The sequence below is a fragment of the Trichophyton benhamiae genome (genome assembly GCF_000151125.1).
Source record: "Trichophyton benhamiae CBS 112371 chromosome Unknown contig01106.0, whole genome shotgun sequence".
Taxonomy (NCBI): Eukaryota; Fungi; Ascomycota; class Eurotiomycetes; order Onygenales; family Arthrodermataceae; genus Trichophyton; species Trichophyton benhamiae.
In genome coordinates, this window is record NW_003315091.1 from 258198 (window position 1) to 275820 (window position 17623).

At 50.2% G+C, this 17623-nt stretch overlaps 3 protein-coding genes across 3 annotated transcripts; 2 read left to right on the forward strand and 1 right to left on the reverse strand.

The window, feature by feature from the left end:
- Positions 1-2727: 2727 nt before the first annotated feature.
- ARB_01894 (uncharacterized protein) lies at positions 2728-4470 on the forward strand (the record flags this gene model as incomplete). The annotated part of the gene is made up of 2 exons (XM_003011866.1): positions 2728-3376; positions 3539-4470. 2 exons carry the CDS (start codon positions 2728-2730, stop codon positions 4468-4470), a joined length of 1581 nt encoding a protein of 526 aa, XP_003011912.1.
- A 2985-nt stretch (positions 4471-7455) lies between these two features.
- On the forward strand, positions 7456-11070 carry ARB_01895 (serine/threonine protein kinase (Kin4), putative; the record flags this gene model as incomplete). Its single annotated transcript, XM_003011867.1, has 1 exon — positions 7456-11070. The coding sequence occupies one exon, from the start codon at positions 7456-7458 to the stop codon at positions 11068-11070; it is 3615 nt and encodes a 1204-aa protein (XP_003011913.1).
- A 3974-nt stretch (positions 11071-15044) lies between these two features.
- ARB_01896 (uncharacterized protein) lies at positions 15045-15275 on the reverse strand (the record flags this gene model as incomplete). The annotated part of the gene is made up of 1 exon (XM_003011868.1): positions 15045-15275. The coding sequence occupies one exon, from the start codon at positions 15273-15275 to the stop codon at positions 15045-15047; it is 231 nt and encodes a 76-aa protein (XP_003011914.1).
- Between the last annotated feature and the right edge of the window lie 2348 nt (positions 15276-17623).

The window sequence follows — 17623 nt, forward strand, 5'->3', positions numbered from 1 at the left end:
TGTTGGAGCGATAGTGACTATACGGGGTATAACAACGCAGAACAGGCACCGGGCAAGCACTTCAACGGCAGAGAAATCAACCAAACGTTCGGCCTAGAGAAGAAGAATCAGAATCGAAAAGCGGACTTGAAAGACCGAAAGTTGAAGGCAGCGAGAAGCGCCACGTGATTTTCTATTTAACCTCGGCTAGACACGGATGCAAAGTTGGCACGTGATATAGTCAAAGCTCTAGATGACTAATAACATCTATCACGTGGTAAAGCTTAAATTAGCGACAGCTAAAGATAGAAACCTCGAACCTGACCTTGAGATCTGATAAACAAGTCGATGTGTGAAGGCAACTAAACTCCTACAGAAGTCTGGTACCTGAACTTACGGTGCAATAAGTTAGCCAAGATGGAGCTAAATTGCTCCTACAAACCCAAATTTCTTCCCTTAACTGGAGTGGTCCTCTCCAGAGTCCTGTTTGTTTATCACACGACTCTAAGGTCTACCGCTGTGTTTCCCGTGAAAACAAAATACACAGTTAGATGAGATTTGAAAAGCCTAGCTTTGACCTTCGAATACCCATAATAAATACTGCCCATATCCGATTGTTAGATCCAATCTTTAAGTTAGCGTTTGTCCTCTCGCGCGGATCCCAGCTATTTTCTCCATAGCCACTACTGGCTCTCATAAATCAACGCGTCATCCATATCACTGCGTGGTGAAGATCTAGTTCTTCCTCTTTTCTGGGGTTGGGTTTCATACACAAAATAAGCTTGAAACCCGGATGGATGCAACCTGAGCAGTGTTCATTGATAACCTGAAGAGGTATCATTGTTTGATGATACCGCAGCATCAGCCATTGGCGCTTTATTGGGAAATAGTATGGGCTCAGGACTTGAATTTGCCATCCACGCGTATCTCTGATGGACAATCTTGCTATCATATACTGCGCTATTCATGTTTCACCTTAGGGAAATGTATTGACTTTCCAGCCAGGCCATCTCTACCTGGAATCTACGCCTGGGAATCCAGGTCCTGGATGAAAAGAACCATGAAAGTCGCATCAACCAGCAAACCATGATCCTTCGTTCCTCGCTTTAAGGCAAGGTGTGTTTACATATATTTGAGGTCTGGTAAGATCTTGTGTAACCTAGAATATATTCAAGGCTAACCTAAATTATCGTACGCTGAACCGTGGATGAGTCGAAAGCTACCCAGAGTTACAATACTGTTACTCTGGTTACTGTCAAGATACGACTTGAAAATACTCTCACGCGTCCTTGCTGGTGATCCGTCTTTCCGCGTTTTCAATGAAGTGATTCCTGATTAACCAAAGGTAAAATTCACCACATCCACCTGCGGCCTCCAGTGTTGCAATAAGAGCTTCTATGCTACCGAACAGGCCTTCGACACCAACGATATCGAGGATAAGAAACCAGTCCGACGGTGGGAGGGTGCACAAGCCGTTGTCGATATAACAGGAGGGATGTGTTCCGAAGGCGTACTTCCGGATCGCGTCGCAGGTGGCTTGTTTTTGTCCAGTCGCGTATGGTACGAGCTTGCTCTGCAGGCAGTACATGGTATTGCTTAGCCAGGCTTGCCCTTTGTCAGAGAACTTCTGCTGCTCTGACTGAAATTTGCGGCAGTAATGGTCGCCATAGGCAGTAGCGTAGCCTTCGGGTCCACATGGTACCGCAGCCTCGAGACAGGATAGGTAGAAGGAGCAGTCATCTCTCTCGGGGACGGAGCAGGAGACTAGGCCACGAATATCATGCTGAACGGACGGAGTCTTGCTGTCACCCTGGAATACTGTTAGTTACTGCTATTGTGGAGTGGAATTCAAGGCGAGCCGAACTTTGTGGTAGAGCTCATCTGCTTGGACAAAAGCCTCTGGCAGAAGTCCCAGGCTGAATACAAGGAGATGCAGCCGCATTGTTGTTGATATGGTCGGAATGTAATAGCGGTTGTTGTTCAGTCGGAATTCTCTTCGCCTGTCCTTTTCACAAATTTATCGTAAAAATAGACATGTCGATGGATGGACAGCCCATTTTGCCCCGAGAGGCGGGAGGGAATACATTTTGTCTTGCGGAGGATTGCTAGCAACCCGTATCTGCATACCAGCCGTCTCACAGCCTTGGTCCCGAGGCCTGACTCGCTGCCCCCTGCTGGTGCTGTCCCCTGCAAGGTCAGGCTATCTCCGTCACCCGAGCATCGTCCGCCTCGAGCTGCTCCTTGCTTCGTCTTGTCTTCCTTCACTCTCTTCCCGCAACTGTTTACTTTCGACAGAGTATATCGACATCAAACACAACTTAAACTCCGTCTTTATCTTATCAGTTCGTGCCTGCCAAATCATGTATTACATAATCATATGAGGCTGTGCAGTGATGACATCATCACTTGTCACGGGGCGCGGGGAGGCCGCGTTTGTGGCGGTGCATCTTTCGCACGTCGTTTCTTCTACTTAAGCGCTGAAGCCGCAAGGCAGTCACATCACCTATTCAAGTCACATATCACACTTCGACTACGCCAGGATTGAAAGCCAGGGTGGTTCTGCTGCCTGTCTTTGCTGTTAGGAAAATAAACGCTGCTGCTGCTGCTGTGAGGATCTCTGACCCAAACACCCCGCGATCTAACACATATACGCAAACAAATCAGGCCACAAGTTCTCCCAAGTCCCACTAACTATCCAAAGTCGATACATCCTCAAGACCAGCCAGATAGAACAGTGAGCCATTCGCCATGGCTGGGGGATCAAGCGACCCTCGACTCTTCTTCAGTCTCGATAACGTGCGGGCATTCCATGTCCAGGATGGCGAGGAGACGGAACTCACCCCCTCAGGGCCTCAGACGCTCTCCCTCCTCATGGTACCTACGACCATCCCCGTTGTAGACCCTGCCAACCCGCACGCTGCGTCAGGAAACACAGAGGAAGACTTCTACCTCCATCTTCACCTGCCGCCAGAGCTTGAGCTCCCACTGCCCGCCACCACTCAGGTTTACCACCAGCCGCCAGACAGCTACCTGATTCCCAGATGGGATCTAGGGCCTGAGGCCGGTGCGTTTACTCGCATTCAGTTCCCCAAGATCGGAAGCGGGTCTGGAATGGTATCACAGGAGGACGTCGACACATTTGAGACCATTCTTGCGCAGTGTACTGCTTTTCTTGAGCGGTCTCCACCCCCAAAACACCAGGGCAAGCAGCCGCAAAAGCAACAACAGGGAGGATATAACCCTGCAACATATGCACCTGGAGAGGGCTATGCAGGGACTGGCGATGAGAAGAACGGCCAGATTGTTCTAGTTGATGAGGAGAACGGGAGTGTTGTGGGAGAACTCACCGAGGGATTCAGTGTTGTGCAGTCGACAGACGTCAAGCCTGGGTCAAAAGGTATGCCAGCTCTCCAATTCTTTCTTTTTCTTTTGCAACTGCCGTTCAATAATGTGTCTTCCTCTTTATTTTATTTTATTTTTGTTTTTCCATATTTATTTTGGCATCTCGTATTATTCCTCGTTGATTATTCCTCGTGGACGTCAAGCTAATCTTCATTAGACCCCGTTCAGATCCAACTACCCGAGACAGGCAACCAGATCACGGTCAGCAATGCACCGCCAGAGTACCTGCGTATGGCAAGCCACCCTGCATATGCAAAGTCATCGCTTGTTCAAGGTTCAGCCATGGCTTCCCGTCTTCTGGTGACTACCACCGAAGCACTGGCCAGCCTGGTAAACACTGGAGCAGACAGCTTCACCCGGAGTACCAAGCCCGCTGCCAAACCCATGACATTCTCGCCATCCGCACAGGCACACATTCGCAAGATCAACACCTTCTCGCAGTCTGCTGCTGGCCTATCAGCCAAAACCGTGGGACAGCTAGGTAAATATGCACAGAACCTGGGCGCGGCATTGACTCGTCGGGGTGAGCGTGATCCGTATAACAGAGGATACGACATCAACGGCAAGCCGATACCAGACTACAAGCCTGGTATCCTCAACAAGTCAATGATTGCGATTTCCACCCTGGGTGACGGTCTCGATCACAGTGCTCGACATCTCCTGTCAACCGGTTCTCAGGCTGCGTCCAAAGTCATGGGCCACCGATACGGCGAAGAGGCGCGGGCAGTGACGACAGATATCACTGGCGGCGTCAAGAACGTCGGGTTAGTCTATATTGACGCGATGGGCGTTTCAAGACGGGCAATCCTCAAGTCGGTGGCCAAGGGGATGGTTGTCGGTCGTATGAAGGATGGACAGCAGCTTGTCGTTGGTGGAGGCGACGGCGGGCAGATCGGATCTAGCGTGCTCTCTCCACCATCTGGCAAGCCGGAGTCAGGCCTCTCGCCTCAATTTGGAGCATCCTCATCGTCATCGTCTTCAGGGCCGATGTATCGAGCACAGTCGCCTGCGCCGCCACCAGCGTATGGCGCCCAGGGGGGGAAATCGCTGGGGGGCACTCCGATGAACGACAGTCACAAGTACCAGTAGTTCGGGGGATAAACAAAAGAACCCCTTTCTTCGCATTCGCTTTCTTCCCTCACCTTTTTTTTTTTTTCTTTTAATGAATTTCAATCTTGAATAGTGGGTTATGTTAGACCTTGGAGGACGATTTCCTTTTTTCTATGGCAAGATGTTTTCTTCTTCTCTTGTCCTTTTTTTTTGATATGGTTCTTTTTTTTCGCCCCTTGGTTTTTTCCTGGTTTGGCTGGTTCCCTCGAACGAACGAACGAGGTTCAGGACATTAATTTGGATGATAGCAAAAAAATGGGCCGGGAAGGAAATGTGACAGGAAAAATAGTAGCCAGATAGGTCTGTCAGGCAGCTTAGCAGTCAAAAAAGATGATAGTTCAACTGCCATTCCCGGCGAGAAAGAAAGCTCTCATGTTCGGCCGCTTGACTCGAAACCGCCAGCCCTCAGCATCAAGGAGCCAAGGGGAAGAAAGAGAGAGAGAGAGAGGGAAATAGATGCGATTGTTTTTGTCCCTGCAGCCCAATGTGTTTTCCCATATGCACCACGCGCAAGCGAAATAACGCCTCGTAGATCGCTTCTGGTGGCTTATCCGTCCCCTGGGTCCGCCGGTACATTGCGGTATTACGAGCCTCGTTTCAAGTCCCGGAGCAAAGCAACACTCGCAGCGAGGTAAGATTAGCGCGGACAATCGACTGGAGACGGAACATCGTCATCTTGTCATCTCCATAATTTATTATTATCTCATCACCTCATCTAGCACCCCGTAGTCACATCGGAGCTTTCGACGGTGTTTGGAGTCGGCGGCGCCGTCCTGGCTTGATTTGATATTGATGGATGTCTTAGGCTCTGCCGGGGATAATCTTACCGCCAGACCCTGCCAGCGCAGCCCAACCGGCAGCAACAGCGAGTGGCAGAGAGACGGCAAGGGCAGCCATAAATGCTCCGTATAAGTACCCGTAGTAAAAGTCAGGCGGATTTTAGGGGGGTGGTGGATGGAGAGAGGGGGCTGGACGATGTATCATCCACGTATCCAGGACGGTGCAACAGCGCCAACCAGGCCAGCGCGCGCATCCCCATAACGTGTGGATGGTGTGTTAATAATGGGATGCATCGCGAGTTGGTTGCACTGGTAAAATATAGTAATCACTTCGCGCCCATACAGAGTACCGCAGACGAAATTAACGTTGGGATGTCGCACCGTAGGCCGGGCCAGCAGGGAGGTCCAGTAACCAGCAACCGTCAACCAGCAACCAGAAGTACGGAGTAGTAGCCATAAACCGTATACTCTGTACCTGCAACAACAGCAGCAGCAGCAGCAGCAGCAGCAGCAGCCAGCTCAACAATCCCGGCCAGAGCATTGAAAAAGCAAAGCAGCCAGCAGCCTTTCGTCTCTGGCAAGCCTCCCGCAGGCTGGAGAATGAATGGCCCTGGTTCAAAACAGCGCCAAGTGCCAGGTCACTCCATCCTATGCTTGCGCTAGACACGAAACCGCGAGCTAAACCAGCGAAGCATCGCAGGGCCTTTTTACTCCTGTTGTGTCTGTCTGTTCCTCCTCCAGTCCCCGTCCGCTCATCCATCATCTCCAAAACTCCCCAAGGAGACGACGAGGTGCGTGTGTGCGTGTGCGTGTGCCTGTGAGAGAGCCCGAGAGTATATGTCTCTGTCCCGGTAGACGCTCTCCTTATCCCCTTCTTCCTCTCCTTCTCTATTTTCCTCTTTGCGCTGGTTGGCCCGTCATTCACCGCTCGGCCGCTCTTCCCAGCCTCCCTCTGTCTCGCAACCCGTTCTGTCTCTTCCACCCTCTGCCCCCTGGACAGGACCCAACCAACACCATCGAAAGGTGTGCCAGACGTTCGCCCCGTCCCCGATTCCGATTTGAGTCTCCTGAGGAAGAAGCCCCTCTTGATGCTTCCCTCCCGTCCTGAACTCGTCGCCAATCGTTCGTTTGCCCCGTCAACAAGACCAGGCCGCCCGGACGGCTTCTCCACGGTCCGTTTCGTTCGCATTGAATTTTCATAGCTTGTAACTAGCTGGCTGGCTTCTCTGTCGTTCCTACCGCCGGTTCAAGCATGCTGCCTTGGTCAAGCTGAGAGAGAAACCCGTTCGACCAGTTCAGCCAGCGCAGAGAGAGACCAACCCGTCCCTCCTCCCCCTGCAACCCGACCAAGGCGAGACGAGACCGCCCATAAAGTCGTGCCTGTGACCGCCGCGGTGAAGTCGCTGGCTTCGACCCATCCTCTCGCTACCGGTAGTATAAGAATATATACCCTCGCTGCACGCGGCAACGCTGCCTGCCTGTCTGCGTGTCTGCTTCAATTGGGGTTGACTGTTCCCGTCCAACTGCAAGCTGTGGGTGCCTGATCTATTCTTCCGCTTCGTCTTTTCTCCTGTTTCCTCTTGTCTTTTTTTCTTCTCTTCGCGCTCGACCTGGCTGTCGACTATAAAACACGCCGTGCAGTCCAGTTCAGCCTGGATGGAATAGGCTGGCAGGCTCACCCTTTGCGACGTGATAGCAGTCGAATTGACGCGCTCCGGGTAGCAGAGAGCCGCAGACTCCAGTTAGACACTGGTCCTGAGAAGCATCTTGCTGTAAGTATTGCTTTTGTCTTTTTATCTTTTGTATCCTGTCCTGTTGCTATGCTGTGCTCTGTGTGTGTTGCTGTGCTAGCGCGTTGGAAGTGAGGTTGGGCTGGCCCAAAAAAGAAACGCCCTGATATCTTCTTCTGCTGCTTCACAACCTCGCAACTTCAACTTCACAACATCACATCCTCAGCTTCACCCGCGCAGCACCTCTAGCTTTGTTGTTTACCTAGACAAGACGCGTTGTTCCGGCCAATTCTTATGGCTTAGAGTGTTAACAAGACCTTCTAGAGCTTTGCTGTTTTAGATTCCCTTCTGGTAACGCCTACGACATCATCCTTAACGCGCTGCAGCGTTGCTACCAGCCGGACAACCTCTATACCTCCAACCCCCCCAAAGCAGCCTCTCCCCAAGGGAAAGGCATGTCTTCTTCACTGCAGGCTAGCCCGCAGTTGAATCCTCCGCAGCTTGGAAGCCAGTACATGCATCCCCCCACGTCGAACGGCCAGCAGTATCATCCTCCCGGATCCCCTCTGTCACCAGTACAATACCCCCATGGAGGAGACCATTCGGGCTACAATGAGAGCTCGCCAGCCTCGCAGCGTCTGCATCCGTCTGCTGCGTCACCGGGAATGAGTGGCAGCCAGGATTACGCATCGCCGGTCACTCCACCAGGCAAGCCTGGCTCCACCAGTCCGCGAGCCCGGCCAGGGACCGCCGATAATAGCTATGGGAGCCCTCCTATTCCTCCACCGCGCTCCTCGTCCAACAACAAGGCCCATGTTAGTCCGCAGGATGTCTCGTCCAGACAAGGTAAACGTCGTGAGAACGGCAGGAGCCATGGCGATAGCCAGCAGAGAGCCAAAGATGATATGAGCCCTCCCAGCAGCAAGCCCCGTCGTAAGACCCCCCATTCACCAGAGGGCCCGCAGAGAGCTGCGAGTACTCGAGAGCCGAGGGACTACTCCAACGTCGGTGCGCTCGAGAGCCGATCTGAAGCTGCTATGGGCCCCAGCTCTGTTCCAACTGGGCCTGTGCATGAACCAAGTGTCGTGCTCGATCGCATGGTCGTGACAAACCCGGACATTGATATTGCGCGAGCACAGCAACGCCAGGAAAATGTACATATTGATACCAGACACGGTACTACTACCTCCGGATATCCTGACGAAGCAGACCTCCAAGAAGATGAGGATGAAGGAGCGAACATCCCCAAGAGTAGACATGATGGCTCCAGCGGAAAGCGAAAGGAAACCTCCTTTGGCGACTATATTCTCGGCCAGACCCTCGGAGAAGGTGAATTCGGCAAAGTGCGACTTGGCTGGAAACGAGACGGAAGCGTACAGGTTGCCATCAAACTGATCCGCCGTGAAACCCTGGGTTCCAATCCTGGCCGGCTGCCCAAGATCAACCGTGAAATATCCGTTCTCAAGAAGCTTTCCCACCCAAACATTGTTCGCATCCATGAAATCGTTCACACAGACCGCCACATTGGCATCATCCTCGAGTACGCCTCGGGTGGTGAACTCTTCGACTACATTCTTAACCATCGCTACCTAAAGGACAATGCCGCTCGTCGCCTGTTCGCACAGCTAGTCTCCGGAGTTGGCTACCTTCACAAAATGGGCATCGTCCACCGTGATCTCAAACTAGAGAATTTGCTTTTAGACCGAAACCGCAACATTATCATTACAGATTTTGGGTTTGCGAATACATTTAACCCAAGTGACGAACTGAGTGAGGAGATTGAATACAATCTCACCAACCGAGACTTTGTCAAGCAGATGCGCCTGGACCGCACTGATGCCAACGGACTCAGACGAGGAGACCTCATGCAGACCAGCTGTGGCAGTCCCTGTTACGCTGCTCCCGAACTTGTCGTTAGTGACTCGCTCTACACAGGGCGAAAAGTGGATGTCTGGAGCTGTGGTGTCATTCTCTACGCCATGCTAGCCGGGTATCTCCCCTTCGATGATGACCCAGCAAACCCAGACGGAGATAATATCAATCTTCTGTACAAGTACATCGTGACAACTCCTCTCACATTCCCTGAATATGTCACTCCGCACGCCCGTGACCTCCTACGCCGCATCTTGGTGCCCGACCCTCGAAAGCGTGCCGATCTCTTTGAAGTCGCCCGTCACAGCTGGCTTGCTGAATATGCCACGGTTGTCTCTCATATCACTAGCAACACTACGGATGTAGCAGACATTGCAAACACAACCGTTCCCTCAGGTATGCTTATTTTTCAGTTTTCCCCTTTCACCATTGGCTTGGTCGCTGACTGCAATCATGTAGAAGAAGAAAAGAGAGACACACCGCTTCTCGAGCGCAGTGCATCTGTCCGGGAACCACCAAAGCCTCATCATGTACAGAACAATACTGCCGTCCTTGGTGGGCTTACCCAGCAGCCAGGACAGGTGTCACAGACGCCAGAAGAGAAACCTAAACGCACTCGAGATGCCAAACGTAGAACTGTCCAGGTTGAATACGTTGCTCCTCAGTCATCAACCGCTCGAGGTGGCTCCACTTCCGATCAGCAAAGCTCTCCTGGCCAAGCATCCTCTGTTGCTCCAGTTTCAGCTCCAACTGCGGCTCCCGCAGCCACTCGCACATCTGCTGCGTCAACCGGCGCCATCAAAGGCGAGCCTCAGCTCGACAAGCCGCTTCCCAGACCTGTTATTGATCGTAACCGTGAGAGAATGGGCTATACCAACAATTATGCAGACCGCAATCAAGGTATGACGAGGCCAAAATCAAGAGACGTTGCACGGTCTGTATCAGAATTAACTGGTGCTTTCTCTGGGACTCAAGGTTCCCAAATCCCTACAGGAAGACCCCAGACTGGAGGCTCCATGGCTTCGGCTGGTCGAATGGATTCTCGGCTGCCATCCCGAGGGTCTTACAGTCAACCTGTTGCACCCGCCGTTGCTGCTACCAACGTACAAGGAAAGCTCGCACAGCCAAAGAACGGCAAGGCATACAACATTTCAGCCCCTATGCCTGCATCGCATGGACAGATTTCCGCGTCTGTGGGCCATCCAACTACCATTTCTGGTGCCCCAACTGGACCAGCTCAGCAGACATCAAAGAGCCACAAGCGATCCAGCACTGTTACTAGCATCAGTGAGAAACTTTTTGGGAGACCAGCATCCTCTATCTTCGGCGGTAAATCTTCTACCCCCGGTTCTCCTCGTCTGAAGCAAGGCAAGCGTTATCCTCCTACCAGCATGAAGGATCCTTATGTAATGATGGACGAACCACGCGCATCCATCGATTCCAGACGTTCCATCTCGCATGCCTTTAGGAGACAGAGTGATGCTCATAATGTCTCTCGTCCCCGCCGATTCTCCCTGCTCCCCACATTTTCAAAATTCTCCTCAAGCAAAGAACATCAAGCTGTCGAAGAGCCTGGTCCCACTCATGTTGATGATTACATGTATTCCCAGCAAGCAGAACAGCAACCACAGCAGCAACCCCAGCGAGAGCGGCGTTTATCCACCGCTCCTGCAGCTGTGCCTGCAACTCTGGCACCAACCAACGATCAAGATAGCGACCTGTACAAAGATCGAGTTTCAGTCTCTAGAGACCATCAAATTGATGCACTAAACTTGTCTGCTCAGATTGATCGTCAGTTTGCTAATCTACACAGCAGCCAAGAGGGCCAGATCAAAAATACCTTTGAGCCCACTTATCCACAATCCCATCCGCGTGATGATCAAATGTTCGGCATTGCAAGCTCAAGCTCTCAGCCACTCCAACAGCAAGGGTATCCCGATGCTCATTCTCAAGGCTTTGACCAGGACCACCAGCCACCGCAACAATATGATCATCAGTTTGACAATGGTTCTCGCCCATCAATGCAAGCAGGCCGACAACCAAGAAACAATGTTCTCCAGAAAGGCCACCGCAAGTTTGCCGATGCTTATGAGTTCGAGCAGGCTCCTTCGCATACCTCCGGAAGCTCAGGCGCTGCGAGAAAGGTGATGGATTTCTTCAGACGACGTGGAAAAGCCAGAGCTGGTGAAGACCGGTAGCTCGCCCGCTCATATTTCTATCAAACCGAAAAAAGCAAAAAAGGGTCAATACACATACAGTTGATAAATTGAACAAATAGCCGGAAACATGCACCTCAGCTCGGATCCAACCAGACCAACACAATGAGATATTCATCCCTGTCTCATTTTTTATTCTAAGAATTGTTCGCAACACTACAAGCGCGCATGGCTTTTATTGACACCCCTTTAATTTTAGTTTGTCTTGGTTTGCGTTCCCGCTTCTACTTTTGATACCCCTTTGCGCCTGCAATTGGCCGTTTTATTATTCACCACCTGCATTTGATGCACCAATTGTCTGTCTCGGCTCAATATAAAGAAAAAGGGTGATACTTTCGATAATTTCCACCTTATCAAACCGAACCTCCATACATTGGAGTTGGAACCAGGCCGTCGACCATTCGATTTTAATATCAAGAGGGTCAGCTTAAGGAGAGAGAAAAGGTTAGAAAAAAAAAAAGGAGGGTGATCGAAGAATCAGAAGGATGTTGAGTTTGAGCAGTACAGTCCGGCTAAATGATGAAGTCGGAGGAGTAAGGGGATGATTGATATCCCTTTATTCTTTTCCATTTTTCCTTTGTTATCTTTTCCTTTTTTATTCTTTTCATTTCATTTTCTTCTCCCAGTGTTCCATTTTGTTCATTGATTGGTCATTGTACAACAGATGGGATCTTTTTTCGTGTTTCCCCCTTTTTTTCCTTGTCTCTGTTGGGGTTTGGGTTTCATTTATAGTTCTTTCTGATTTTTTTCCATTCAATATGTCTGTGTCTTTTTCTGTCTGGCTATCACCTTTATCGAGCTTTCTATCCTCCCTTGCCAGATTCTGCATGTTACCCTCTTCTAGCCTCCCGTACCATACCCACAAGCCTCTTGCTTTGCAACTACATATTCCCACCCTTATCCCTTGACCATTCCCCGATTCCATCCGCGCACCCCCTTTGCCTTTCTCGTACCAAAGCAATATGGAAGCAAACAAATAACGGAACAGAAATAGGGCTGTACACGAAACCGAGACCATGGAGGAGGAAAAGAATAAGTGAGAACAGAAGACCCTTTTTATGTCTCATAATTTCCTTTTACCTTGTCTATTTGTTTAATTTTAATGCTTTGTTTCCCCCCCAGGCAGCCAGCCTCTTTATCCTCTTCGTTTCTTGTTGTCTATAAATCCATAGCTGCGTTTTAGTACTTAGTTAGGCCTCCCTTTTCTTCCTCGCTTCTTCCCCCCATTCAGCCAGCCGGATCAGAATCCGCTTGCCTTGTTCTTTACACGTCCCTTTACATATCTGCCGGCCTGCTTACCTTTCAGCATACCACTCTGTTCATCTACTTCTGCGCAGTTGCCGGTTGTTAACAACGCAAGCCCTGAGTTGGCAAATGATTTAGCCGTTGAATTTTTAATATTAATGAGGCATGCACTGTTGCCCTGTCCAACATCACCACATAGGCTAATTGTTGATATCATCTTTCTACCATCCGACCCTGCGTTTCTTTACAATCTGGATGTAGACGTAGTTGGTATTGCACTCTTTGTTTTATTACACACCCAGAGTATATGGATATTGAGAGAAGGTCGGGCTGCAGTGTTTCTCATATAGTCTAGCTATTCAATCAGGTTTCCAAGCAGCTGTCTTGCCTTCCTAATCCCCGGCCTCGACTGTAGTGTTTCTATATCTAATGAAGGTGGCCCAAGACTTCGACTAGTTATGGGCAAGCTGAATATCCCGCTCTACTATAACCAATCTCCTAGTCTCCTAGGTTATAGTTATATTTGTCTGTGAAATAGATCACAAAGCTGTTTTCCTGCTTAGTATATTATTTAAGAATCAACCAAGATAGATATGAATATCTGTCTGGGCAAGCTGGCACTCTGAATGTAACTATGTAGATAAACCAGCGCAAGCGAAAGTTGTATAAAACCGGTGGCCAAATAGATTCTTACAAACTGATGGCTAGGGGCAGGTAAAGAAGGTCTCCAATGGTTTCATATGTAGGTCTCTGTACAAGGGAGCAAGGCATACCGGCCCGAGAAATAGTCAATTTATACAGAGCAGGCCAGAGAGTAAGGTAACTAGCCTAGGACGAGTTACTCCTATATATTTCCATGCATGCAATAAACTTATCTATCTCTCCATATCCCGCTCCTGGCCTCCCTATTAGCCTCATTATCTAGGTTTGGTATCGACAGAGGTTCAAGTTACCCCAGAGCTTGAGCCGTCTAGGCAGTTAAGAAGATCTGACCCAAGCCCGCCAACGGCTTGGTACCTGGAACCGAAGATGGCCAAATATTGACGGGATGATACTCTCCGTTCAAGAACCGGTCAAATAACTATTAGTTGCACACTGAGTGTCAACTATGAGTGACCTCATACCTGCTGAGTGGAAATGGTGCTCATCGGAGCAGGGCCGCGTTGTATGGCGCTCGTCATCCATCTCAAAAGAAACGCCGTATACGAGGAGGAAGAGCAGGTGAAGGAGCCGGTTGGTCCAAGTATAGAGACCTGTGTCTCTCCTATGATGCTACACTATGCATTCGTCAACTCCGTTCTGGCCCCAGAGATGTGTTCTCCGTACAGCCGTCTAGGTTGACGGGATGGTTAGTAGCCCCTTTTCCCGTTAACTTCCCTAAATTGCCAGGACTGTCTATGATTACGTCAAGACTGATACCTATCATGATACATTCGAGCCAGATGCCCTTTTCAATATCCAGAACTCTATAAGGCTGTTGCAGGCGATTCATGACGGAGCAAGAGTCTCCGTACAAAAGTAAGCACTTCACTAGCGATCAAGTTGGCATCTGAAGGAAAAGAAAAGAAAGCCAAAGAAGCAAGCAAGCAAGAAAAAGCAAAGGCAAGGGAGCTTTCTTCGGAGTAGGAGGACCGGACCGGCCCATCACATGAGAACACAGAAGAGACGAAGAAGAACGTTCGTTCCTGGGCTAACATGTGAGGGCAGGGAGCTGATCTGGCTGGGGACCCTGAAGGCGATACACACGCAAGGGATAGGTAGATAGCTACGGAGCACAGGGTGGTGTAAGGATAGAGTAGATAGAGGCGCCGCTGGAGATACAGAAGGATGAGATAATGCTTTGTGTGTAGGACAAGATAAGATATGTGTATGCTATGCTATGCACGCCCGTCCGTGTGTGCGAGCTCAGGGGCAAATGGCGGTGCCAAAATCGACCACGATGGAGAGCCCTATATTATCCATTCCTTCGTACGGGGTATGAAGTGCTTCTTAACGACTCCTACCTGTTCATTCCTGGGATATCCGGACCTCTCCTTTTGCCATCTGTACTCCGTAGATGTCCCGCAGTTGGGTAAACAGAGAGGCAGAGGCAGGGGAAAAAGAAACGAGAAAGAGACCTGAACCGTTTCTTTTTCTCGGGCTTCTCATCCTATGGAGGGGCAGATGCAGTATACGAGATAAAGCGATTCCCCGGATGCTGGAGTCCAGTAGATAGGCGGTAGAAGAAAGAAGAATTATTAAAGTTGATACTAAGACAGGTTCTTATTCATGTTTAAGGGCAGAATAGATGTTTGGCATTGCTTTTCCTATCTGTGGGCAACACAGAAGAGCCCAAAAAGAAGAAAGCAGAGGGAAAAAGAAAGAAAAAGGGAGGTATAATAATAATGCATGTGTTTGGTTGAAAGAGAAAAACGATCAGTAGTCGCCCTTTTTTTTTTTTTTTTTGGTTTCCCCCCAAGAACTAAATATCACATTGGCACCGGGGGTCTGCCTCGGCAGTTCACGAGCTTGTTGAGACCCGTAGCTGTGGGAGGAATCGTAATATAAGGAGTAATAGTAGTCGTTCAATCGTTATTATTGTTGACGCCGGCGCGGGATAAGTAGAAGTAATCTATTTTATCCAACCCCTAGCTCAGCCAGGTTCCGCTAAAATAGACCAAGTTTTGAAAAAAGACAAAAGGACAAATAAAAAGCTCTCGGGGTTGGCTGGTTTAAGGGCCGAGTCTGAGGAAAGTGAAGCCCTTTGCACCGATGGCGGGGATGAATGGGTTGCTGTCAGAGCGCTTGGTCTTGCCGGGAGCCTCGACGTCGGCGGCCTGGGTGTCGATATCAACTGGGGCGTCAGCGGCAGCTGGCTTGGAGGTGGCCATGTTGAGCTGAGCAGCAGTGTGGGATTGAGGGGCAAGGACAAGGAAGGTGCCGTTGGGAGTGTTGGTGAACATTTTGACTGTTGCAGGAGAGTGTCGGTGGTTTTTTAAGAGATAGACTTGTAGGTATATTGTTTGTGCTTGGTTTGAGTGTTTGGTTTGTCCTGGAAAAGAAGTCCTTGTGGAAGGAAGAGAAGGCCCCTTTTATAACTTTGGCAAGCAACTAAGGCAATGGCGTAGGCGTAAGTGATAGGCACATATGTAGTAAGTGGCTTCAAGTCCGGGGAATTAGTACGTATGAGAGTACTCGGAGTCAGAAAAGTAATCAAACAGAACAGCAAGTGAGCGTATTGGGAGAGGATCCGAGACAGACGGCAGCGGGGAAAGAAGCCGACTTATATATACCGCAAACCGGTCTCCATAGATTATATCATTGTTTTTTCTTCTTCTCTCCTTGTCACATAGTTACCCGGCCAAGGCAAGACGGAAAAGACTAGAGCATCAGCCGGGCAGATATGCAAAGCCCACGGGCAACTAAACCACGACCCCACAATTTAATGTGTCCTTAGGTCCATTAATGCCCCGTTGGCCCTGCGGGAGGAGAAGAGCCGAAGTTTGTCGAAAATCCACGATGATGCCACAATGACACCATCTGGTGCGGCTTGTCCAGCTAATTTGTTGAACTGCCTTGTCCTGGATCCTCAGGATCGCAGGTCGAGAGTTTGCCAAGAGCCCTGGACTGTGTTCTTTCGAACGTTTCTATCTATATTTTTGATTTTTGTGTGCCTTTTCCATGTTTTTTTCTGCTGCTCAGGTGAGAGGAGAAAAAAAATATGCTAGCAAGGGTGAGCGAGCAGAAGGGTAGTGAGTTAGCGGAAAAAGAAAAATTTCCATCAGGTACCCTGCTATAACCTTGATGAGCCATCTCAGCTAGGCCTGGAAGAACAGGGCGGGAAACCTAGCCCAGACAGACTGCTCTACTTCCTTCTGGCTGTCCATATTATGAGCAGCTGGTGGGTTAGTTAATAAAGGAATGGCTATCTTCCTTTGATGAAGTTGGGTCAAACGCTCGGCAGCGTCCAACGTAGGACCATCCTCGATACACGCCCAGCTTGGCGTTAACAGGCGGGCGAGACTGAGGGGCAGCAGCAAGACAGCGCAATAAAGAAACCCTCATTCCGGGATGCTGCCCTCCTGCGGACAAGTGCCGACTGGAGCTGTGGGCTCGGCCATGGAGTCGCTGATGGGCCTCGAGAGATCGCACAGGTGCGGGAGGACAGTCGTGTACCCACAGGAGACAGCGGATAATTCCAGTCAGCAACTCATGTCAGTCTTCTCCTTATCTTCATCGCCGTTGTCGTCGCCGTCGCCGTCGTCCTCTTCGTCTATCAAAATCGACAGATGAAGTTGATGTTTTCCTCTTCCGGCCTTATGGGCGAAAACGCGAAATGCGACAGTCACATGACCTTAAATCACATGATGTTATCACGTGACTAGTTCATTTCCCGCAGGGGCAGTTTTTGGCGGTCCGAGCTTTTTCTTGATCTTCTTTCATGGTTTTGAACTTCACCTGGTCTTTTCTACCGTCTATCAGGGCGGGACAGCTCATCAGTTTTACGTCCTCGACGGAGGAATACGGCTCATTGTGTGATGGTGACGGCCCCTCGACCCTCCAGGCTGCATCCCGGGGCCCATCCCGCCCCGGCTGCCTCTGGTTGGCTCCCTGCGTGGTGCTTTTGGCGCGCGGTTAGAGACAGAAAGTCAGATATCCACTAACAGGCAGCGAGCTGTTCCCCCTTCGCCCTTCCAACAACATTCCCAGAGACCTTTTCCCCAGCTCCTTTCCTCGATTCTGGACCCCATTGGTCTGGGACAGCACCCGAGGAGATATTTCTGGCCCCAAAATGGCTCCTGTTTTTCTTCTTTCTCTTCCTCGATGCTCTTTCCGGTTCGTTCTCTCGCGCACACCCCGGCCATCAGATGCTGGGCCATATACCAGAGACTACGACAAAGAAGGCAAAAGCTACTCTTCCTGACCCGCTGAAAGGGGCCGTTTCTCCTCTCTATTATGTATGGGGTCGTCGCTAGACCTGGATAATGGGGCGAAAGTCACTTCTGCCTTCTCTAGCTGGGCCTCTCTGGTCAATGACATCCACACACGATCCGGGTTCACTCCATTTGTTATCAGCTGATGATCGACTTCCATATCGTAAAGAGCTGAGCCAAGTTGTTGCCTGTGTTGCCGTGTTGTCCTTGTTGTCCCCCAACCCCAAATGTCTAGGTACCATCCTGCAGGCAGACATGGTTATCTAACCAGTAAGTCCTCCGCCTTGATTCGTTCGTACGTCGCCGATGGAAGGGTTTCGGAGCTAGATCGAGCTTTTGAACAATGGGTAGCTCGCCTTCTACCCTGCTGCAGACGT